The 25,838-nt window shown below is 44.6% G+C and overlaps 1 protein-coding gene across 2 annotated transcripts in view; it reads right to left on the bottom strand.

The window, feature by feature from the left end:
* LOC123507353 overlaps positions 1–25,838 on the bottom strand; it is a 146,852-nt gene that overhangs the window by 28,762 nt on the left and 92,252 nt on the right. For both annotated transcript variants that reach the window (XM_045260136.1, XM_045260137.1), the window contains 2 exons: positions 22,221–22,353; positions 10,457–10,599 (listed from right to left, as the gene is read on the bottom strand). In XM_045260136.1, coding sequence (XP_045116071.1) covers positions 10,457–10,599; positions 22,221–22,353 — 276 coding nt within the window. The remainder of the gene's footprint in view (positions 1–10,456; positions 10,600–22,220; positions 22,354–25,838) is intronic.

Raw genomic sequence — 25,838 nt, 5'->3', positions numbered from 1 at the left:
ATGGAGCGCGACTTGCTGCCTCTTTAGCGAGGCGGTCTGCGTGTTCATTCCGTAGAACACCAACGTGACCAGGGGCCCAACAGAACTTAACAAGAAATCCTCTTCTGGTAAGTAGGTATAGCAACTCTAGGGCTCATAAAACCAATAGGTTAAGGGAGATAGTGGAAGAGAGAGAAGTAAGAACACTGCGAGAGTCATAAAAATTGTAAAAGACGAAACTGGGAGAGTAAAAATGATCTGTAAAGCTATGACTATGGCAGACAGCTCCGCAGTGAAGACGGATGGCACTGAAGGAAGGCTGCCACACCGACAAAAAGAGGGGAAAACAACACTAAATCCAACGCCTGCGTCGGATTTGGAACCATCAGTAAAAACAGGAAAATCATCAGAATGAGTAAAAAAGTGTTCTAAAAACCGTGAGTGGGACAGAGATGGCAGAAAATCCTTCTTGCCATCCATTGTAGGAGGGCATAATGAAACAACCGGAAGCTGCCAATAACCAACTCGTGGGAGCCGGAAAGAGTATACAGGAGTCGATAGACCAAAATTAAACAAAGAACGTAAAATCCCATGACACCAAGCTGTGTCGTACGCCTTCTCCAGGTAAAAAAATACAGTAACCTGGTGGTGGTGATTAGCAAAGGCCTCACAAATAGAGGACACCAGGGATAAAAGAGCATCCATAGTTGACCTCATCTTACGGAACCCATACTGTACCGGTGACAAGTACTTCCTTCCCCCTCTCCATCCCCCCAGATGGGAACAGCCTTGTAGTGGTGGGGGGGGGGGGGCTTGCGTGCCTCTGTAACCTGGCGAGCTAGGCTAGAGGGAGCTTAGGCCCCTGCTTTGCCCTTTCGAGGGTGAGATGGCTACCCATGCTAGTAAGGTCGCCAGTGAGGGGCCAGATTAAATGGTTCCTACGTAGGCTGCCAGTGGACCAGCGGAACCACCCGCTGGAGTAATCGCCCAGTAGGGGCCGTCCTGTACTGGATGGTTGGGTGTCCAGGCTGGGATGCTTTGGGAGGGGGGTCTCAGCTCTGTCGTGGACAAACATTCGTATCATGTGGGGCCTGTTTTTAAAACGACTGGTCCGCATGGGGACGAGGTACCCCGTCCACGAAAGCCAGCGCTCCCTCCCATTGTAGTCCCAGTAGGTGGTTTCCCCTGCCCCTGGAGCCATTTTTTTGTGTAACTTTATATATATGGTGAAACACAAATAAATATCAGGTTCTCGTGAGGTGGCTGACCTGCCCCGCGAGACGTCTTCTTCAGGTCTGAGTGGGAAGGAGGATTACCCTCCACAAGAGCCTCCCGCAGCAGTTTCCTGTTCTGGGAGTTCTTCTGAGGGACGTATTTCTGCTGCATATGACTCCCTTGTGACGGTAAATGTTAACTCATCATTTTCTTATCACGCTTTCCACTCACTTCTCAAGGTGTATGGCACTGTTGTTCGCATTCGACTTATTTATGATAAATACTTTCCTTCTAACCGCTGCTATGTAACTTTTCTTTCATGTGATGAAGCAAGTCTGGCTTATGAACATGTAGCATCCCTACCCCTTGCTGGCTCTGGCTTTAAGACAGAACTTCTCCACTCTCGCAATATTTCGGACAGTGACACGGACTACATCCCAAATCTTTTTACCAACTATTCAGAGAATTCAGTTCCTGAAGTACGCCAAATGGGCACGGGAATTTCATCCTCGCCTCCCGGTACTTGTCCAAAGAGATCGGCACAATTCCTGAGGGAAAAGATATCACGCAGGCAAGGATGTTGCAACATTTACCATGTCCTTCTGATAGCATGTTTGAGATTATAAAGGCACATCCCACCTTTAATTACTATAAAGGTTGTGTGTACAGTCAGGATCTTTATGAATTCCATGATGAGGAAATACTAGCAATGTGTCCTAGCTCAGTCCATAAGGTGACAAAGATGAGGAACTCCTCCAACATGGTCCTCCTCACCTTTTTTGGTTCCACCCTCCCAGACCATGTTAATATCGGACCTATTAATCTTAGGGTGAGGCGCTTTATTTCCCACCCTCTTCAATGTTTCCTGTGCTACGACTACGGCCATGGCAAAAGCTCCTGCAAAGAAGCTTCTCGATGTTGTAATTGCTCTGCACTAGACTCACATTCTGAGGAGCATTGCAATGCTGCTGCTTATTGCTTTCATTGCCGTGATACTCACCAGGTACGTTCCAGGTAATGCCCTAGGTATCGCCTGGAGCAGGACATTCTACATTTAGCTAATAGTCAGTTTATTAGCCTCGGTAGCGCCCGCCGTGAACTCCTGTACCGCCAAAAGGACGGTACTGGTGCGACATCTTATGCTTCATTGGCCGCACGCACTTCAGTTGAGTCTGCTGTTGAGCTCGCTAACAGTCAGTTCATCAGTTTAAGTAGCGCTCGCCGTTAATTCTTGTAACGCCAAAAGGACGGTAGTAGTGCGTTCGCTCTTCTGCTGAGTCTGCCGGTCCGAAGACGACAAGTGCTACCTCTCGCTCTGTTGGGGCGGGTGGTCCTGTTCATTTGGCCAATAGGTTTGCCCTTTTGTCTGATGACTCAATTGAGTTACCTGCAAGAAACGACGAGAATAATACAGACTTGACCAAACTTACCCTTGTAGTTGATGTCCATTTGTTTCCTCCATCGCCAAAGCCTTTGAAGGGCATGACCAAACGGCACCGCGTCTCTGCGGAGTCGATGGAATTTGCTCAGCCTAAGCAATCTAAGTTTTCTCCCGGTGCACACGATCGTGAGTCCTCCAGGGACCGCTCTTCAATGGTAGCTCCAGTTATTTCTGTCCAGCCTCCTGTGACGCGCTCCGTCCCAGATCGAGCTTCATGTGATGAGGACGGTCTTAACATGGAGACGTCCGATGATATTATCACAGCCGTCCTTTGCGTCCAACGACCCGGCACATCACAACTCCCGGTATCTTCTCGTCGGTTAATTATTTCTAGTCAAGTGAGTCACCGGCAGCCCTTTCAAAAGGCTCGCCCGTCCACTGCACCTAAATAGTCATCTTCAAGCTTCTACAGTGGAACTGTAGAGGCCTTCGCGCCTCGTGGGGGGAACTCCGAGCTTTGCTGTCGGAGTTCTCTCCCGCCTGTGTAGCTCTACAAGAGACTATGCTAGGTGATAGTACTTATACTAGTCCTCCTGGCTATCGTGCCTTTTTTAGTACGAGTACTCCTTTCTTTGACCAGGGCCACCACGGTGGCACAGCTATTCTAGTCCGTCAGGATATACCTGTTATCTCGTTACAACTTAACTCTCCCCTTCAGGTGATTGCTGTTAAGGTCTTTATGGGACGACTGTACACCATCTGCAGTTTATATCTCCTCCTTGGCTTCCTGTCTTCAGGGGTAAGCTTGACGGCCTGGTGCGTCAGCTGACTCCGCCTTTTCTTTTCTTGGGATATTTTAATGGCCGTCACCCACTGTGGGATGAAGGTGCTAGTAATCCCCGCGGGATTTTAATCGGTTCTTTTATTGAGGATGAGGGATTAGAGGTTTTAAATTATGTGGATGTTACACATTTCCACAGTCCTACTGGGACTTTTACAGCTATCGATCTTTCTCTTTGTACATCCAATTCTTTCCTCGTTTTTAATTGGCGAGTCCTACCGGATTTACACGGTAGTGACCACTTTCCGATTTTATTGGAATCTGTGAACTCTGACCCAAAGTCCTGGCCCCCAAGCTGGGTTTTAGACAAGGCAGATTGGCGTCGATTCACAGACCTTAGCTCTTTTATCCGTCCGCTAGCTGACTTTTCTACTTGTGCTGAGGCTGTTGATTATTTTACCGATTTTTTTTTTTCTTTAGCGATTCAAACAATCCCTAGAAAATCAGGTCGCTTTACTAAGTGTCCCGTTCCTTGGTGGAACGCAGCATGCAGTGCAGCGGTGAAAGAGAAACGGGCAGCTTTCTCTCGTCTCCGGCGACATCATGGGGACCCGCAGTGCCTGGAAGCTTTTCGGCGCTGCCGAGCTCGGGCCCGCCGCCCGACCGCGTTTCCATCCATCCCAACAGAAGATCCTCGTTGTGCAGTATAGCCATTCCAGGGCTGACCTTGTTGGCAAGAGAGAAGTAAGAGCACTACGATAGTCACTAAAATTGTAAAAGACGAAACTGGGCTAGAACCAGACAGCTCCGCAGTGAAGACAGATGCCACTCAAGGAAGGCTGCCACACCGATAAAAAGAGGGGAAAACCACACTAAACCCAACGCCTGCGTCGGATTTGGAACCATCAGTAAAAAAAGGGATATCATCAGAATGCATAAAAGAGTGTTCTAAAAACCGTTTGTGGGACAGAGCTGGGAGAGGCGCGAAGGCCTCTACAGTTTCACTGTAGAAGCTTGAAGATTACTATTTGGGTGCAGTGGACGGGCTAGCGTTTTGAAGGGGCTGCCCGTGACTCACCGGACTATAAATAATTAACCGACGAGAAGACACAGGGAGTTGTGATGTGCCGGATCGCTGGACCGCTGCCTTTCGGCTTGCCGGTGAGTGATGCGAACCATCATCACTCCTACCGGTCCTCGGAGGACGAAGGTCAGGCTTGACTCCACTTTTTGACACAGCGGGTCCGCAAAGGACGGCTGTGATAATATCATCGGACGTCTCCATGTTAATACCGTCCTCATCACAAGAAGCCCGATCTGGGACGGAGCGCGTCACATGAGGCTGAACAGAAATAACTGGAGCTACCACTGCAGAGCGGTCCCTGGAGGACTCACGATCATGTGCACTGGGAGGAACCTTAGATTGCTTAGGCTGAGCAAATTCTATCGACTCCGCAGAGCCGCGGTGCCGTTTGGTCATGCCTTTCAAAGTCTTAGGCGATAGAGGAGGCAAATGGACATCAACAATATGGGTAAGTTTGGTCAAGTCTGTATTATTCTCGTCGTTTCTTGCAGGTAACTCAATTGAGTCATCAGACAAAAGGGCAAACCTATTGGCGAAATGAACAGGACCACCCGCCCCAACAGAGCGAGAGGTAGCACTTGTCGTCTTCGGACCGGCAGACTCAGCAGAAGAGCGAACGCACTACTACCGTCCTTTTGGCGTTACAAGAATTAACGGCGGCCGCTACTTAAACTGATGAACTGACTGTTAGCGAGCTGTAAAATATCCTGTTCCAGGCGATACCAAGGGAACGTACTTGGTGAGCATCACGGCAATGAAAACAATAAGCAGCAGCATTGCTATGCTCCTCAGATGAGCAATTACCACATCGGGAAGCCTCCTTGCAGGAGCTTTTACCGTGACCGTAAGAATAACATGAGAAACACTGAAGAGGGTGAGAAACAAAACGCTTCACCCTAAAATTAATAGGTCCGATATTAACACGGTCAAGAAGGGTGGAACCAAAAAAGGTGAGGAGGACCATGTTGGAGGAGTTCCTAATCTTTGTCACCTTTTGGACTGAGCTAGGACACATTGCTAGTATTTCCTCATCAGGGAATTCATAAAGATCCTGACTGTACACACAACCTTTGCTGTAATTAAAGGTGGGATGTGCCCTTATAGTCTCAAACATGCTGTCAGAAGGACATGGTAAATGTTGCAACATCCTTGCCTGTGTGATATCTTTCGATAGCACACCCTTACCGTATTTCTTGAGGTTTCCCTCAGGAATCGTGCCGATCTCTTTTCACAGGTACCGGGAGGCATGTATGGAATTCCCGCGCCCATTTTTGTAGTAGGCCACAAACCAACGTGGAGGCGGGATCTGGCGGACTTCAGGAAGTGAACTCTCGGAATGGTGGTCAAAAAGATTTGGGATACAGTCCGTGTAGCTGTCTGAAATATTGAGATAGTGGAGAAGTTCTGTCTTAAAGCCAGAGCCAGCAAGGGGAAGAGATGCTACATGTTCATAAGCCAAACGGGCTTCGTCACATGATAGAAAAGTCACATATCAGCGGTTAGATGAAAATCCTTATCATAAACAAGTCGAATGCGTAGAATCGTGCCATACACATTGAGAAAAGAATGCAAGACGTGATATAAAAAAATGATGGGTTAACATTTACCATAACAAGGGAGTCATATGCAGCATAAATACGTCCCTCAGAAGAACTCCCAGAACAGGAGACTACTGTGGGAGGCTCATGTGGAGGGGAATCCTCCTTTCCACACATACCTGAGGATGACGTCTCGCGGGCCAGGTCAGCCACATCACGAGAACCTGACAGTTTTTTTGTGTTTCACCATATATATAACGTTACACAAAAAATGGCCCCAGGGGCAAGGGAAACCACCTACTGGTACAACAATGGGAGGGAACACTGGCTGCCGTGGATGGGGTACCTCGTCCCCATGCGGACCAGTCGTTTAAAAAAAAGGCCCCACATGATACGAATGTTTGTCCACGACAGAGCTGAGACCCACCTCCCAAAGCATCCCAGCCTGGACACCCAACCATCCAGCACAGAACGGCCCCTATTGGGCGATCCCTGAAGCGGGTGGCACCGCTGGTCCACTGACAGCCTATGTAGGAACCATTTAGTCTGGCGACCTTACTAGCATTGGTAGCCGTCTCCCCATCGAAAGGGCAGAGCAGGGGCCTAAGCTCCCTCTAGCCTAGCTCGCCAGGTCACAGGGGCACGCAAGCCCCCACACCACGACAAGGCGGTGGGGGGGTGGAGAGGTGGCGAACGAGGTAGCAAGCGGAGGAGGTGACGGTAGTGGAGTATGTTACGGGCGGGCAGTAACATTAGGCTGAGGTAAATCGATCGACTCCGCAGAGCCACGGTGCCGTTTGGTCAGGCTCTTCAAAGGCTTAACAGATACAAGTGGCTAATGGACATCTACTATATGGGTGACTTTGGTCAAGTCCGTATTTTTCTCATCACTACTTAGAGATGACTCAACCAAGTCATCGGACAAAAGGGCAAACTTACTGGCCAAATGAACAGGTCCACCCGCCCCAACAGAGCGAGAGGTAGAAGAAGTTGTCGTCTTCGGTCCGGCAGACTCAGCCGAAGAGCGAGCGACCAATGAAGCATTGGATGTCGCACTAGTACCGTCCTTCTGGCGGTACAGGAGTTCACGGCGGGCGCTACCGAGGCTGATAAACTGACTATTAGCAAACTGTAGAATGTCCTGCTCCAGGCGATACTTAGGGCATTGCCTGGAACGTACCTGATGAGCATCACGGCAATGGAAACAATAAGCTGCACCATTGCAATGCTTTTTAGTATGTGAGTCTAGTGCAAAACAATTACCACATCGAGCAGCTTCCTTACACGAGCTTTTGCCGTGACTGTACCTATAGCATAAGAAGCACTAAAGAGTGCGAGAAACAAATCGCCTCACCCTAAGATTGATAGGACCAATGTGAACACGGTCTGGGAGGGTGGAACCACAGAAGGTGAGAAGGACCATGTTGGAAGAGTTCCTCATCTTAGTCACCTTTTGAACTGAACTAGGACACATTGCTAGTATTTCCTCATCTGGAAATTCATAGAGATCTTGGCTATAAACACAACCTTTGCTATAGTTAAAGGTGGAATGAGCCTTAACAGTCTCAACCATGCTGTCAAAAGGTTATGGGAGATGTTACAACATCCTCGCTTGTGTAATATCTTTAGCTCGCACGAGCACCCTCTTCCCATACTTCTTCAGATTCCCCTCAGGAATCGTGCCAATTTCTTTGGCAACATACCAGGAGGCATGGGTGAAATTCTCACGCCCATTTCTATAGTACGCCACAGACCAACGTGGAGGCGGGATCTGACGGATTTCTAGAACTGAATTCCCTAAATAGTTTTCAAAAACATTTGGGATGTAATCTATGTTACTCTCTGAAATATTACATGACTGGAGAAATTCAGTTTTAAAACCAAAGCCGGCAAGGGGCAGAGATGCTACATGTTCATATGCCAGATGGGCTTCATCACATGACAGAAAAGTTACATAGCAGCGGTTAGAAGGAAAGTACTTATCATAAACCAGTCGAATGCGAACAACCGTACCATATGCCTTGAGAAGTGAGTGCAAGGCATGAAGGCATGATAGGAAAATGATGGATTAACATTTACCACACTAGGGAGTCATATGCAGCAGAAATGCGTCCCTCAGAAGAACTTCCAGAACAGGAGACTGCTGTGGGAAGGCCCTTGTGGAGGGGAATCCTCTTCCTTACTCAGACCTGAAGATGACGTCCCGTGGGCCAGGTCAGCCACCTCACGAGAACCTGAATATTTTTTGTGTTTTCCCATAAAAAAAACAGTTACACAAAAGATTGGCTCCAGAGGTAAGGGAATCCACCTACTGAGACTACAATGGGAGAGAGCGCTGGCTGCCGTGGACGGGGTACCTCGTCCCCATGCGGACCCGTCGTTTTAAAAAAAGCCCCACATGATACGAATGTTTGTCCACGACAGAGCTGTGGGCCCACCCCCAAAGCATCCCAGCCTGGACACCTATTCATCCAGCACAGGACGGCCCCTATTGGGCGATCCCTCCAGTGGGTGGCTCCGCTGGTCCTTTGGCAGCCTACGTAAGAACCATTTAGTCTGGCCCCTCACTGGCGACCGTACTAGCATGGGTAGCCCTCTCCCCCTCGAAAGGGCAGAGCAGGGGTCTAAGCCCCCTCTAGCCTAGCTCGCCAGGTCACAGGGGCACGCAAGCACCCCCATCACGACAAGGCGGTTCCCAAATGGGGGTGTAATTGTGCATAGCCTTTCATTGAGATGTACACTCGTATAAGAAATGTAGGCCAACCAGTCGATATATCCCAGCCGCTATGTGTGAACGTGTTCTGGATAGGAGGGCTCTGTCGATATTTCTAGCGACTAGCATTTCCAGCCACATATTGACACGTGTAAACCAGCCTTAACACTGATGATACCACTCTACGCTTTCCCACGTTCTTACAGAGAAGACAAACTCCTCAGAAAGTAAACAAATCATAGAACGCATGACTTCTGATCTCTCTAAAATTTCTGACTGGGCAGAGATAATGTAATAGTGTTCAATGTCTCAGACTCAATTTCTCCATTTATCAATTCAACACAACCTTCCAGACAACTATCCCTTTATCTTCTTCAATGACACTCAACTGTAACTGTCTTCTAAAATGAATACCCTCAGTTTGCCCTCTACTTACAATCTAAACTAGACTTCACATATATTTTCTATCTAAACCAGCTTCTATGAAGTTAAGCGATCTGAGTCGTATGCCTTATGCTAGAAAATAAATATAGGGTCTCAAAATATTGGCCCTATTTTTTTGCAGTAACGGAAGGTAAGCAAGCCATCCAAAGTTGGTATATTTAGAGCACTTTTAAGGGAAAGATTGTGGTCGGTAGTCCTAGACAAAGAATATAGATTCAGATGGTACATCTGGTGAGGATTTGTTTACATATTTGAGGCGGGGAGTTCAAAGGTGCAGTATAAGTGCACTCATTGATGCAGCACATGTTCGCAAAACTGTTATCAGTATTCATACAAGACTTCTTGGTGCTACACGTGGTCACAAGACATAGGAAATGGATACTGGTAAAGGAAATCTCACCAATAAATAACTCGGAATAAGAGGACATTGCTAATATTTCTCATTGAAGAAAAGAAGTCTTTATTTGATAAGAACCATGACATCCGTCTGATCGAAAGAAGAAAGAGGCCTGGCAGAGTGTGACGAACCACTTCAATGCATCAGGATATGGTCTTCCAGTTCCATCCAACATCTAAAGAAAATATGGAAGAATTCTGACACAAAGAATTTAATATTTTACATTTCGTTCTTTTGGCACTGTCTTAATATACAAGTCTCTTTTTGACATCCTCTGACTATCATTTTTTGGGTATTGGATTTTTTGCGTTTACATTATTCTTATCACTATCATTTTCTACGCAATTAATGAAAATGTTTATTTATTCACATTCTACGTATCACATAACATTTATCACCTGATTATCCTTTTCAAAGCCAAAAAAAGAGAATGTTGTTCAAATTCGGGAAAGGATGAGAAAGAGTGGTGGACTACCATCCAAACCTGTAGTTGACCATGAGCAATCATAAATTATCAGCTTCATTGTTGACGAAGTCACTCTGGAAATGAACGTGATAGTGAATCCGTCTCAAGTAAAAACTTATAAGTATGCCAAAGGTTAGACATGACCCTCAAGTTATTAAGTTGCTTAGGACAGGTGTAGGTAAGCTACAGCCTGCGGGCCACAATCAACCCATGCAGCTCAACAAATGTTAGTAAAATTTGGAAGAGAAAGTTAATAAAAAAAAAGCCAAATAATGTTGAGTATTTTTTTTTCGCAGGTGTGCATATGCTTGGGAGAATAGACTTTTCTTTAAAATTATATTTGTTTCATGAACAGTGATGCATTTTTTTTTCTTGGAAAGAGACAGTGGGACAGAATGGAAAGAAAGAGAAACTTCGTTCAGGTAAACAATCCAAAATATATCAATTAGTTCACTGACCTTAAGCATTGTCTTGTTTTGTAATTTGGTGGATAGCACAGACATTTCCTGGTGGAGGCATGGGGAGTATACCAGCAAAACCGTGGGCGGGGAGTTGGTGAGGATACTACCTTTATCAATCTGGATTGCGCTACCATCTTGTGCTGTGGGTATGTGAATGAATGAGCTCATTATTATTAAAACATTATATAGAAACATGGAAAGATCACCACAAGTATTGAAAAATTCTGCACTAGTTGCATACTGGTGTGATATATGAAGTGGAAACATTGGCTAAGTATAAAGCGCATTAGAAATATGATTATGAGAATAATACAATAAGTAGGTAGAGTTACTTGTTTTATAATGGCCAGACCTTTCACGAATAATATATATATATATATATATATATATATATATATATATATATATATATATATATATATATATATATATATATATATATATATATATATATATATATATATATATATATATATATATATATATATATATATATATATATATATATATATATATATATATATATATATATATATATATATATATATGTGTATATATATATATATATATATATATATATATATATATATATATATATATATATATATATATATATATATATATATACATCAGTAGTGTCACCAGCAACACAAAGCGCGTTCAGGGCAGCGTTTGTTTTTCTGGGGTCTTGCTACACAACCACCAAATTCATTAAAATTCTGCATTTTCAAAAAAAAAGGAAAAAAAAAAAAAAAAAAAAATATATATATATATATATATATATATATATATATATATATATATATATATATATATATATATATATATATATATATATATATATATATATATATATATATATATTAGCATAAGTTGACAAAGGCCTGAGATTTTTCGACAGCAAACTTGACTTCCCACCTTTTCCTCCAGACCATGATTTTACGAAACTGGCGGTTGGTGACATCAATTATGTTCACTGCCTCTTCTCTGCTGTTTGAGAGTGTGGCATCATAGGTTTGCCCTATTGTCCGATGACTCGGTTGAGTCAACTCTTAGAACTGACGAGACAAATACGGACTTGACCAAAGTCAGCCATGTAGTAGATGTCCATTTGCCATCTGTATTGCCTAAGTCTTTGAAGGGCCTGACCAAACGGAACCGCGGCTCCGCGGAGTCGATAAATTTAGCTCAGCCTAAACAGTCTAAAGTTTCTTCCAGTGTACGTGATCGTGAGTCCTCGAGTGACCGTTCTGCAATGGTAGCTCCAGTAGTTTCTGTCCAGCCTCCTGTCACGCCCTCCGTCTCAGATCGGGCTCCTTGTGATGAGGACGGTCTGAGCATGGAGACGTCCGATGATATTGTCACAGCCGTCCCTCGTGGACCCACGGTATCAGAAAATGCAGTCCTGCCTGATCCTCGTCCTCCGAGGACCGGTAAAAGTGATGATAGTTCGCATCACCAACCAATAAGCCGAAAGACTGTTGTCCAACAACTTGGCACATCTCAACCCCAGGTGTCTTCTCGTCGTTTGATTATTTCTAGTCAGGTCAGTCACAGGCAGCCTCAAAAGGCTCGGTCGTCCACTGCACCCAAATAGTCGTCCTCAAGCGTCTACTCTTGAACTGTAGAGGCCTTCCCGCCTTGTAGGAGGAACTCCGAGCTTAGCTGTCGGAGTTCTCTCCAGTCTGTGTAACTCTACAAGAGACTATGATAGGTGATAGCACTTATTCTAGTCTTCCTGGCTATCGTGCCTTTTTTAATACTCCTTTCCCTGACCAGGGCCACCACGGTGTCACAGCTATTCTAGTCTGTGAGGATATACCTGTTATCCCGGTACAAGTTAATTCTCCCCTTTAAGTGGTTGCTGTTAAGGTCTTTATGGGACGACTGTACACCATCTGCAGTTTATATCTCCCTCCTCGGCTTCCTGTCTCCAGGGGTGAGCTTGACGGCCTGATGCGTCAGCTACCTTCGCCATTCCTCTTGTTGGGAGATTTTAACGGCCGTCACACATTGTGGAATGAAGGTGCTAGTAATCCTCGTGGGGTTTTAATCGGTTCTTTTATTGAGGATTAGGGATTGGAGGTTTTAAATTATGGGGATGTTACACATTTCCATAGTCCTACTGGGACTTTTACGGCTATCGATCTTTCTATTTGTACTTCTAATTCTTTACTCAATTTTAATTGGCGGGTCCTACCAGACTTACACGGTAGTGACCATTTTCCGATTTTATTAGAATCTGTGAAATCAGAGCCACAGTCCCGGCTCCCACGCTGGGTTTTAGACAAGGCAGATTAGCCTCGATTCACAGACCTTAGCTCTTTTATCCGTCCGCTGGTTGACTTTTCTACTTGTGCTGAAGCTGTTGATTATTTTACCGATTATTTAAAATTTCAGTAGCGCTCCAGACAATCCCTACGACATCAGGTCGCTTTATTAAGCGCCCCGTTCCTTATTGGAACGCAGGATGCACTGCAGCGGTGAAAGAGAAACGGGCAGTTTTCTCTCGTCTCCGGCGACATCGTGGAGACCCGCAGTGTCTGGAAGCTTTTCAGCGCTGCCTAGCTCGGGCCCCCCGCGTTTCGAAAAAGACACATAGAGCCGTACTGTACCGATGACAAGTACTTTCCCCTCTCAAAGTACCACATGAATCTTATATTTACCATCTTTTCTAAAACTTTACAAATGCAGGATGTCAAAAATATAGGACGGTAGTTCGTAGCCTGGAGATTATCTTTCCCAGGTTTCGGAAATGGGAGAACCACTGCCACAGCCCAAGAAGATGGAAAGTCACCGGTATGCCAAATCATATTATAAAGATTTAAAAGAAAGTTAAAAGGAGAGTCAGACATGTGGCGCAAGAAGGCATAAGGTATATCATCTGGCCCAGGAGAAGAGTCGTGACCCTGGGACAAAGCAGTCCGCAACTCGGAAGCAGAGAAAGGGACATTATAAGACTCCCCTCCAGCCGAAGAAAAGTTTATGCCGAGAGATTCCATTCTCTGGCGGTGACGTGCGCCCGGAGCTGCACGATGCCTCTGGGAAACACTGGCAAAGTGCTCCGCGAAGAGGTCGGCGACATTCCTAGGATCTGCCACCGTTCGCCCAGCAGACAACAAAATTGGTGGGGAAGGAGCAGAATACTTCCCAGCAATTCGGCGGACTTTGTTGAAGACATCCGTAAGAGGGTGCGGACGTTTATGGAAGAGACATAGGCTTTCCACGAGGCTCTTTGTGCCTCTTTCAAAACGCGGCGGGCCCGAGCTCGGCAGCGCCGAAAAGCTTCCAGGCACTGCGGGTCCCCACGATGTCGCCGGAGACGAGAGAAAGCTGCCCGTTTCTCTTTCACCGCTGCAGTGCATGCTGCGTTCCACCAAGGAACGGACGCTTAGTAAAGCGACCTGACGTCCTAGGGATTGTCTGAAGCGCTAAAGAAATAAAAAATCGGTAAAATAATCAACAGCCTCAGCACAAGTAGAAAAGTCAGCCAGCGGACGGATAAAAGAGCTAAGGTCTGTGAATCGACGCCAATCTGCCTTGTCTAAAACCCAGCGTGGGGCCGGGACTGTGGCTCAGAGTTCACAGATTCCAATAAAATCGGAAAGTGGTCACTACCGTGTAAATCCGGTAGGACTCGCCAATTAAAATCAAGGAAAGAATTAGATGTACAAAGAGAAAGATCGATAGCTGTAAAAGTCCCAGTAGGACTGTGGAAATGTGTAACATCCCAGAATTTAAAATCTCCAATCCTCATCCTCAATAAAAGAACCGATTAAAACCCCACGAGGATTACTAGCACCTTCATCCCACAATGGGTGACGGCCGTTAAAATCTCCCAACAAAGAAAAGGCGGAGTCAGCTGACGCACCAGGCCGTCAAGCTCACCCTGGAGACAGGAAGCCGAGGAGGAGATATAAACTGCAGATGGTGTACAGTCGTCCCATAAAGACCTTAACAGCAATCACCTGAAGGGGAGAGTTAAGTTGTACCGGGATAACAGGTATATCCTGACGGACTAGAATAGCTGTGCCACCGTGGTGGCCCTGGTCAGGGAAAGGAGTGTTAAAAAAGGCACGATAGCCAGGAGGACTAGAATAAGTACTATCACCTAGCATAGTCTCTTGTAGAGCTACACAGGCTGGAGAGAACTCCGACAGGCCTTTAGAATTCCACTGTAAAAGCTTGAAGACGACTATTTTGGTGCAGTGGACGAGCGAGCGTTTTGAGGCTGCTCGTGACTGACCTGACTAGAAATAATCAAACGACGAGAAGACACCACAAGTTTAGATGTGCCGGGTTGTTGGACCGCAGCTTTTCGGCTTATCGGTGGGTGATGCGAACTATCATCACTTTTACTGGTCCTCGTAGGACTAGGATCACGCAGGACTGCACTTTCCGATACAGTGGGTCAATGAGGGACGGCTGTGACAATATCATCGGACATCTCCATGCTCAGACCGTCCTCATCATATGAAGCCTGATCTGAGACAGAGGACGTCACAGAAGGCTGGACAGAAACTACTGGAGCTACCCTAGCAGAGCGGTCCCTGGAGGACTCACGATTATGTGCACCGGGAGAAAACTTAGACTGCTTATGCTGAGCTAAATCTAACGACTCCTCAGAGCCGCGGTGCCGCTTAGTTAGACCCTTGAAAGGCTTAGGAGATACAGGTGGCAAATGGACATCTACTACATGGGTGACTTTGGTCAAGTCCGTATTTTTCTTTGTCACTTCTAAGAGATGACTCAACCGAGTCATTAGACAAAATGGCAAACCTGTTAGCCAGATAAACAGGACCACCCGCCCCAACAGAGCGAGAGGTAGCAGGAGTGGTCTTCGGACCGGCAGACTCAACTGAAGAGCGAGCGGCCAAAGAAGCATAAGATGTCGCACCAGTACCGTCCTTCTAGCGGTACAGGAGTTCGCGGTGAGCACTACCAAGGCTGATGAACTGCGAGTTAGCAAGCTGTAAAATGTCCTGCTCCAGGCGATACCTAGGGCATTGCCTGGAACGTACCTGGTGATCCTCACGGCAATGGAAACAGTAAGCAGTAGCATTGCAATGCTCCTCAGAGTGTGAATCTAGTGCCGAGCAATTACCACATCGAGAAGCTTCCCTACAGGAGCCCTTGCCGTGACCGTACCCATAGCAAGAGAAACACTGAAGAGGGCGAGAAACAAAGCGCCTAACCCTAAGGTTGATAGGTCCGATATGAACACGGTCTGGGAGGGTGGAACCAAAGAAGGTGAGAAGGACCATGTTGGTAGAATTCTTCATCTTTGTCACCTTCTGGACTGAGTTAGGACACATACCAAGTATTTCCTCGTCAGGAAATTCGTAAAGATCCGGACTGTACACACAACCTTTACTGTAATTAAAGGTGGGATGTGCCTTAATAGTCTCAAACATGCTGTCATTAGGACAGGGGAGATGTTGCAACATCCTTGCCTGCGTGAAGTGTTTTGCTCGCACGAGCACCCCTTTCCCGTATTTCTTGAGGTTTCCCTCAGGAATAGTGTCGATCTCTTTGGACAAGTACCGGGAGGCGTGATTTAAATTCCCGCGCCCATTACTGTAGTAGGTTACAAACCAACGTTGATGCTGGATCTGGCGAACTTCAAGAACTGAATTTTCTGAATGCTTGTCAAAAAGATTTGGGATGTAGTCCGTGTCACTGTCCGAAATATTGCGAGAGTGGAGAAGTTCTGTCTTAAAACCAGAGCCAGAAAGGGGTAGTGATGCTACATGTTCTATTGCCAAACGGGCTTTATCGCTTGACAGAAACGTTATATAGCAGCGATTAGACGGAAAGTCCTTATCGTAAACAAGTAGAATGCGAAAAACCGTACCATACACCTTGAGAAGTGAGTGCAAGGCGTGATAAGAAAATGATGGGTTACCATTTACCATCACAAGGGAGTCATATGCAGCAGAAATACGTTCCTCAGAAGAACTCCCAGAACAGGAGACTGCTGCGGGAGGCTCTTGTGGAGGGAGTCCTCCTTCCCATTCAGATCTGAAGATGACGTCTCGCGGGCCAGGTCAGCCACCTCACGAGAACCTGACATTTTTTTGTGTTTTACCATATATATAAAGTTACACAAAAAAATGGCTCCAGGGGCAAGAGAAACCACCTACTGGAACAAGAATGGGAGGGAGGGCTGGCTGCCGTGGACGGGGTACCTCGTCCCCATGCAGACCAGTCATTTTAAAAACAGGCCCCACATGATACGAATGTTTGTCCACGACAGAGCTGAGACCCACCTCCCAAAGCATCCCAGCCTGGACACCCAACCATCCAGCACAGGACGGCCCCTATTGGGCTATCCCTCCAGCGGCTGGCTCTGCTGGTCCACTGGCAGCCAACGTAGGAACCATTTAGTCTGGCCCCTCACTGGCGACCTTACTAGCATAGGTAGCCCTCTCCCCCTCGAAAGGGCAGAGCAGGGGCCTAAGCCCCCTCTAGCCTTGCTCGCCAGGTCACAGGGGCACGCAAGCCCCCCCACCACAACAAAGCGGTTCCCATCTGGGGGGGTGTCTTGGGGTGCGGACAGGGACACTTTGCTGCTTCTTCACCGTACACTTATACTTTCAAAGCTGGAGTACGGCTGTGAGATCTATTCATCCGCAACGGATGCCCGCCTACGCACGCTTGACCCCGTACACCATGCTGGGGTCCGCTTGGCTACGGGTGCATTTCGGACATCTCCAATACCTAGCCTTCTAGTGGATGCTGGTTTCTGGCCGCTCGACCTCCGGCGCCAGTCTTCGATGCTCCAGTGTTGGTTTCGCACCCACTGTCTTCTCGATTCTGTCCCTTGTATGTCAATGTTGCGGGACTCGCGTTCGCAGGCGTATGACACTCGATCACAAACCTTTTGGCCTTCGAGTGGCAAACTTGATGATGGATTTGTCCATCGACCCCACTCCTGTCTACCCTTTTCGGCTCCCACGAGTTGGCTATTGGCAGCTTCCGGTTGTTTTATTATGCCCTCCTGCCATAGATGGCAAGAAGGATTTTTTGCCAGCTCTGCCCCACACACGGTTTTTAGAACACTTTTTTTTATCCATTCTGATGATATCCCCGTTTTTACTGATGGTTCCAAATCTGACGCAAACGTTGGATTTAGTGTGGTTTTCCCTTCTTTTTATCGGTGTGGCAGCCTTCCTTCGGTACCCTCCGTCTTTACTGCGGAGCTGTCTGTCATAGTTTTAGCTTTACCGATTATTTTTACTCTCCCGGTGTCGTCTTTTACAATTTTTAGTGACTGTCGCAGTGCTCTTACTGCTCTCTTTTGCACTCTCTCCCTTAACCCTTTGAATTTATCAGTCCTGGAGTGGCTATATCTTCTTATCCAACGAGGATATCGTGTTGGGTTCTGTTGGGTCCCTGGTCATGTTCGTGTTCCACGGAATGAACACGCAGACCGCCTCGCTAAAGAGGCAGTAAGTCGCGCTCCGTCTCCTTCCCCTGTTCCGTTTCGAGATATATTTCATGCAATTCGTGTGGCGATTGCAGCATTTTGGCAGAGGAGATGGCTAACGGGGATCGCAACCTTGAAAATGGGAGAGGTTACTATTTCCACATTCCCTCAGTGGACTTACACCCATGTCCGGGATCGCCGTGCACAAGTTTTATTGGCGCGACTTCGTATAGGTCACACGTACCTTACACAAAGGTACCTCCTAACCAGGGACCCTCAACCTTACTGTGATGACTGTTTGGTGCCGCTTACGGTGCGGCACCTACTAATGGAGTGCCCCAGTTTGACTGACTTAAGACACCGCTACCTCTACCGCTGTCGCGGTAAAGATAGCGGTGTCTATTATATTTCAAAGGTCCTCCGACCAGAGTGTCTGGCCCAGGGCCATGACGTTTTTAGGTTTTTGGGAGAAGCTGGGCTTCTCCCAAAGCTTTGAATTTTATATTTATTTCATTATATGCATTTTATTTATTTGTTTATTTATTTATTTATTTAGTTTTATTTTCTTTTTTTAGTTTTCAGATACTCTACTGTTTTTAAAAGCCTTTATATAGTTGTTGTTGTTTTTTTTATTTATTATTTTTTTTTTTTTTACTGCTCTGTCTTTTTTTAATTATCGAAGCGGCGCGAAATGACCTCACCCATTGCGGCGCCTTAAACAAAATCCATCCATCCATCCTTCCAAATATTGCGGTACTGGGCCTGGTGGCGTGTTGTTAGTCCACGCTTCAGGCGAATCCAAGCTTTGTACTTTTTGTCAGCAGCTTACAGGCACCTGTAGCTGAACCACGGCTGGTCTCGTGGATCGGCTTTGTATGATCTGTGAGGGACTTGCCTGGCTTAGACTGAGAGGATAAGAGCGGTGAGAGTTGCCACGTTGTGGTTCACGTTTTCTGTGAAAGTGGCGCCCCAGTTGGTGGAGGATAACTCTTCCTTGAGTCCCCTCCAGTTAACTTTTTCCCACAGGCATATGGAGCATTGACTCCCTTCCTCACTGGCACAGACCACTGCGAAGTGATCAGAGCTTCCAACCCTGTCCAACTGGCAGTACTACACGGAGCATGTGGGGAGGTTAGGCTGGCCACTGGCTATGATGTGTTTAGGTACCTAGGGAAGCTGGCCTTCTACCCAATCTGTGAATTTTATTTTATAATGTCTATTTTAATGTTTTATTTCTTTTTATTGTATTTCTAGTATTTTTTATTTACTTTTAATTTCATTGTTTTTAATTACTCTTAATCATAATTAACAATAAGACATTCATTGTTGCAGCGCCTAAACTCAAATCCATCCATCCACTCTACTGCTTCTTCACCGAACACTTATCCTTCTCAAGATGGAATACGGTTGTGAAATCTACTCTGCAACGGAGGCACGGCTACGCCTGCTTAACTCCGTGCATCATGCTGGGGTTCGCTTGGCTACGGGTGCATTTCGGACATCTCCAATTCCTAGCCTCCTAGTGGATGTTGGTTTCTGGTTGATGGACCTCCTGCGCCAGTCTTCGCTGTTCCGATGTTGGTCTCGCATCCAACGTCTTCCTGATTCGGTCCCTTGTGTGACGGTATTGCAGGTTTCGCGTTATAGTCTGACCATTTTATGAAGATCACTAAGGCGTTTGTTTTCAGGGATTTCCCGGCCTGCGGCGCTGTCACACTTATACCAATATGCACCTCAAGTCAGGTACTTAATACTTATTAACTGAATGGTGTTGTAGTACATATACATTGTCATGCTCTAAAAAAGACAAGTTAGAGGAATTTGTGTTTATTTTTTAATATATCTTGAATTTTTTTTTGCAAACACAACAATACTTGACAACGTTTCCTCCGAGCGGTGTCACATCCCTTTGGTTGACCGAGTGAGGTCAAAGGTCAAAGTGACCGTGTTAATCGATGGGTTACTTCCTCTCCCGCTACCAGCCAGGATAAGAGAGAGAGAGAGAGAGAGAGAGAGAGAGAGAGAGAGAGAGAGAGAGAGACTTACTGACAGGCAGCTTTATTTCTCAATTTTTTTGTAATATATAAGTATAGATCTCTAATATAAATATATTTGCATGAAATGTATATTCCATATGGAGAGAGAGAGAGAGAGAGAGAGAGAGAGAGAGAGACTGAGGGACTGACTCAAAGGCAGATTTTTTATTCTCAAATTCTAGTAATTTATAAATAAGTATAGATCTCTGATAGAAATGTACTTGCATGCAACGTAAATTCTATATGGAGAGAGAGAGAGAGAGAGAGAGAGAGAGAGAGAGAGAGAGAGAGAGAGAGAGGGAGAGAGAGAGAGAGAGAGAGTGTGTGTGGGAAGCAAGGTTCTCATTGACACAGGCTGTAATCTCTTAATTTGCCCAGCACAAGTTTTGACAGCGCCGCAGGCCGGGGAATCCCGAAAAAAGCCAACGCCTAAGTGACCTTTATAAAATGGTCAAACTATAGTAAGTTTATGCCACTCGACCTAGTCTCCCTAGACCTTTTGGTCTTCGAGTCGTCTCTCTCATGACGAATTTAACTATAGTCCCGACTGTGGTCTTTTCTTTCCGACTCCCTCGAGTTGGTTATTGGCAGCTTATCCATGTCTCGTTATGCCCTCCTGCCATGGATGGCAATAAGGATGTCCCGCCAGCTCTGCCCCACACACGGTTTATAGAACACTATTCTATCCATTCTGAAGCTATCCATGTTTTTACTGATGGTTCCAAATTCGATGCAGGTGTTGGGTTTAATGTTGTTTTTCCTTCCTTCTACCGGTCTGGTAGCCTTCCTTCATTGGCATCTATCTTTACTGCGGATCTGTCTGTCATAGTTATTGCTTTACAGATAATTTTCACTTTCCCGGTTTCGTCTTTTACAATGTTTAGTGACCTGTAGTGTTCTTACTGCTCTCTCCTCTATTATATCCTTTAACCCATTGTTTTTATCAGTTTTGGAGTGGCTATATCTGCTTACCAACCGAGGATATCGTGTTGGGTTCTGCTGGGTCCCTGGTCATGTTGGTGTTCCCAGTTCCCTGTTGACCAGGGACCCTCAACCTTACTGTGATGACTGTCTGGTGCCACTTATGATGCGGCACCTGCTGGTAGAGTGCCCTAGTTTGATTGAATTACGACACCTCTACCTCTACCTCTACCGGTTTCGCGATAGAAATAGCGGTATATATTTTCTATCAAAGGTCCTCGGACCGGCGTGTCTGGCCCTTGGCCATGATGTTTTTAGGTTTTTGGGAGAAGTTGGCCTCCTCCCCAATTTGTGTTTTTTATTTCATATTATTATATTTATTTTAATGTTTTATATAATTTTGTTGTAGTTTTAGTATGTTTAGTTACTTTTAATTGTATTGTTTTTAATTGATTTTAGTTTTTATAAAATATATTGTTTGAATTAAAATATCGTAGCGGCGCCATATGAACGTTGGCATGAAAGAGATCGAAGACAGTTGACTAAAGGAGAGGCGTTGTTTTTTTTTTCCCCTGTCTGAAAGAACTGTATGAATAGAACACCTACATACATTAACAGAGTTAGCTGTTGCGAGAGGGGGTGAAAAACTGATTGAGACCACGCAGAACACCTAACTGCCTAGAGACTGTATCAGCTAAAGATTAAATGTGTAGTTTTCAACACTGATTTGTTCATAAACACATTGTCAGCCTTCACTATCTATCCTTGGTTACCATCTGATGATATAGTTGAGAAAGCTTTCATGATGGCCACCATCGTCGTCATTAATCAACATGACTGTGTGGCAATCTCTGAACGATGTTTTGGTGCTCTCAGAATATGTATAGAAAAATAATAAATAGATAAATGAAAAAAAGCTTAAAAGCTATTGAAAATTCATTTTGTAAACTGTATTCATTTTTTTTAAGACATACAGTATAATCATTCACTACTCACTAGTCTCCCTTTCAGCAACATTTTGTGTGTGTGTGTGTGTGTGTGTGTTCCTGTTTTTTTTTTTTTGTAATTATTTTTTTATTGATTCCTTTTTGCTTATGAGTAAGTGACGAGGTTTTCAGAGAGCAGTATATGTATATGAGCAGAATTACTTATAATATTGCATGTTTTCATAACTGTGGACTACATAACTGACTCCTGTCTCATAAATTTTTCCCGAACAAAATTTATGATTGACAGAAGAAGAAACTATCCTTACTGAGTTGTTTTAGATTTTCAAAAAAAAAAAAAAAAAAACTGAGTGTCAGTAATGTCTACTGCCAGTGTCTTCATTAAAGTTAAACAATTAGTTAAGCATAAGATTATGAACTATACTTACATGGGCTTCGTTGTTGCATCCTCTTTAGGTGAAGGAGATAAACGATCAAAATGATGACTAAAACCACGAAGAACACCGCAGCCATGGCCAAAATCATCCAGGTGTTTGTTGCGACTGTGTTATCTGTCACTTTCTGTTGTAAGATAGCGTAATAAAAAAATACTGAAAAGAGCGAGTTAAAAACGAGTTATTAACAAATATTGTAATGTTGCACATTTATGTTGCTCTTGCACAATTTTCAGTTATCAGGAAAGAAATAGACCAGTTCTCCTCAAGTTTACTTTTACTCACTCTGTAGTAGTTAATGGTGACTAGACTGAAATGGTATGCGGGTGTCAGAGCTGGGTGTGATAAGGAAAACAACAATCGTGATAATCGCTAAAGTGATAACCCTTTACTAATTAATAGTTTTTTTAATTTTTGTGAGAGAACAAACTGGCCAAAACAGTTAGCCAGAAAAATAAATAAATAAATACCTTGAAACTTTCTTCTTGAATTAATTAAGGTCATATGTAAATGGAAATACAAAACCAGGCAGGGAGATCCACAGTTTACCAGATAATGTATAAAAGACTGAGAGTACTGGTTAACTCTTGCATTAGGTAGGTGGCTAAATAGGGGTGAGAAGAAGCAGGTGGAGGGGAGGCACGCAGTTAACAAGATCAAGGCAGTTAGCATGGAAATAGCAGTAGAAGATAGCAAGATATGCCATATTGCGAAAGTGAGAAAACGGCTAAGACAATAAGTTATAAGAAAGGAGTTGATGATACAAAAAGCTTCTGATTCCACCCTATCTAGGAGAGCAGTATGTATGGAACACTCCACCACCCATACATGAATGGATAAGGCTCCTGTACATAATTAGCAGTTGGGTGTGGAGAAAAAGAGAGAGAGAGAGAGAGAGAGAGAGAGAGAGAGAGAGAGAGAGAGAGAGAGAAAAAAACTGACGGAGACGAATCAGAAGGCCAGACAAAATTTTAGCTACAGACGATTATGTGAAATTTTCAGTTTAGATTATAAGTAAAGAAAAGAGGGATATTCAGTGGAGCAGAGAAACAGAGAAATACAATTGAATGTCATTCAACCATAATATCTGGTGTGTTGTGTCGAATAGATAGAGGAATTCAGTTTTAGAGACGATGAACACTTTTTTTTCCAATTTATTTATTTATTTATTTTCATTATTATTATCTGTTTACTTCCTGAAGGCTTGGTCCTCTCTGAAAAGACGTTGAAAAGTGTCGGGTGGTGTCAACAGTGTAGTAGTGGATAGGGCAAGAAGTCTGGTTTACAAGATCATTGATGAACAATAGGAAGAGAGTGAGTGACACGACAGAACCCTGAGTAGCACCACTATTAACCTCTTTAGTACTGGGACGCGTTTTTATCTTGAGGTTTGGATATGATTAGACATTTTTTTTATATATTAGGAAGGGTCAATGGAGGTCAGGACCCGTATTTATATAACTATGGTTTGACATAACTGAAACATAAATCCACAAGATGGCGGACACCATGACTTACATGAAGCATAAGTCTTATGTCTAACGTAAGTTAATCATAAACTCGAAGTCCCATTATGTTTGGGTGGGAGTAGGAATAGCGTCGCTATGTCGAATCCATGATAGAATCATATAAGTCAACATGGCAGTGGGACAGCGACGACGCCACCTGAGAAGTTTTCGTGATCTTAGAGATATGTTGACTGAACTGACTCAGAACTGATAAAGAAGTACCAGTTAGACCATGCAGACATGATATATGGGACTAGCATGCAAGGATTGTTAGGGAAAGTGAACTCTAGCAGGGGTTTGAGAGGAGGACGGTGACAGCTGGATGCCGCCTTGAGGGTGACAGTGGTTACCCCAGTAAAAAGTAGCTTCTAAGACAATCTTCGACCTCTGCCTGGCCTACACTCCAACTACAATAGGTAAGTTTTGCAACATTAGCATTTTTCAAATTAGACATAGTTTGTTTCATTCATTCCATATTGCATATACTTATAATATACATTTTTGGTTAATTTTCACTATTGTCACTTTCCTGTCATTGAGGTTAGTGGGTTAGATTAGGGTGCTATTACATCTCGTGGCAAAAAAGAAAAGTTATCAGCTAACTATTCGGTCACATTATAACACCGTGGTGCATATATTTATCACTGAAAATTGTTAGCTCCTAAGATATTAGTTTTACCAAAATTTATCATAAAGGTTAATCAGGTTGGGTTTAGTAAAATTTATTTAGATTAGAGAAGCATATACATATAGTTGGTTTGCTTATAGTTAATTGTTAATGTAGATTTAGTTATGTTTAATTTGGCTACGTTAGGTTTTATTTATTTACTTACCAAACTTATCATCAATGCTAGATAAGGTTTAGTTAATTTCCTGTCAAATTTCTTAAGATTGGTTAGGTTAGGTTTAGTTAATTTAGGTATAGTCAAGATTTTTATTAGTTTTTTTTTTTTATGTCCTTTGAATGAATCTAGTAACCGTTTTCATTGCAAATCAATCAATGTTTTACATGTTTGGAATGGTTAAGAAAATAGAACTATTATCCTTCTTCCCCCAAAAAAGTAGTTTCATTAGAAAATGTTAGACAGGTGCACTTTTATCTATCTACGGGAGTATTAATGCCTCTCCTGACAGCACCTGTCAAGACTGACTCCCCGTGCCTACGGCTTACTACGAGACACGATGCGTATAACACATCCGGTGGTATACACAAGCCCAACTACCAACTCAAGGTGACAATCGGCCACGCAGGGAGTCAAGATACTCGTAGTTAACAGGTCATGCAGACGATTACTGCACGCCGACTGGGAGACAGCATGAAGCTTCACACCAGACAACCAGTGTGTGTGGCTACGGCCACTATACTCAATATACTACAGAAACTACACAAAAAGATGGTGGTGGCACACAGCCGCCCACCAAAACACACTGGTGACCACGGCCACCTAACAAACAACAATCGGGACGAGACAGTAACGTGTCTCTCCGCGTCGCCACTCACCAAGAGGGACAAACGCAAAAACACGGGAAATGCAGCCAACCCGCTTCACTTTCCTCTGGAACAACCAACCCGTTGCTCCACACCGTCACGGCCTAACCAGCAGCAAACCAGCTACTCAAAAAGGAGGGCACAACTCCCAGACCGAGACGGGCGAGCACCCAGAACAGCCCAGCAACACGTGTTTCAACCCTGTGCCAAGAACCATGAGTGCACGTGTCTACCTCCGCTGGAGACTGGCTTCGTAGGGCTGGTCAGGAACCGGTTCTGGAACCGGTTCCGACGGTCCTAAGACGCCTTGCTTGGAACCGGTTCCGAAAATTGGGACCGGTTCCGTCTGAACGGTTCCTCATGAGTACTGATGGCCGATTCTCTTAGGTACAAATAAAAAACAAATATACAGTGTTTGAAATGTGCTGTCATGAAAATTGTTCAGAAAGTTCTGAAAACGTTATCTACAAATGAACGAAATTGTGTGTATGTGAATAGAGTCCCTTCATCCAGAAAAAAAAAAAAAAAATCGCATGAGAGATTTGAAAATATTTCGTTCATTATGGTGGCCAATAGTCGTCACTGATTTAGTGTTGCCACATGCCTAATAATTTT

This window comes from Portunus trituberculatus, chromosome 22 (assembly GCF_017591435.1).
Source record: "Portunus trituberculatus isolate SZX2019 chromosome 22, ASM1759143v1, whole genome shotgun sequence".
In the NCBI taxonomy this organism is placed as follows: Eukaryota; Metazoa; Arthropoda; class Malacostraca; order Decapoda; family Portunidae; genus Portunus; species Portunus trituberculatus.
Note: the sequence above shows the minus strand (reverse complement) of the source record. Positions and strands in the feature narration are given on the sequence as shown.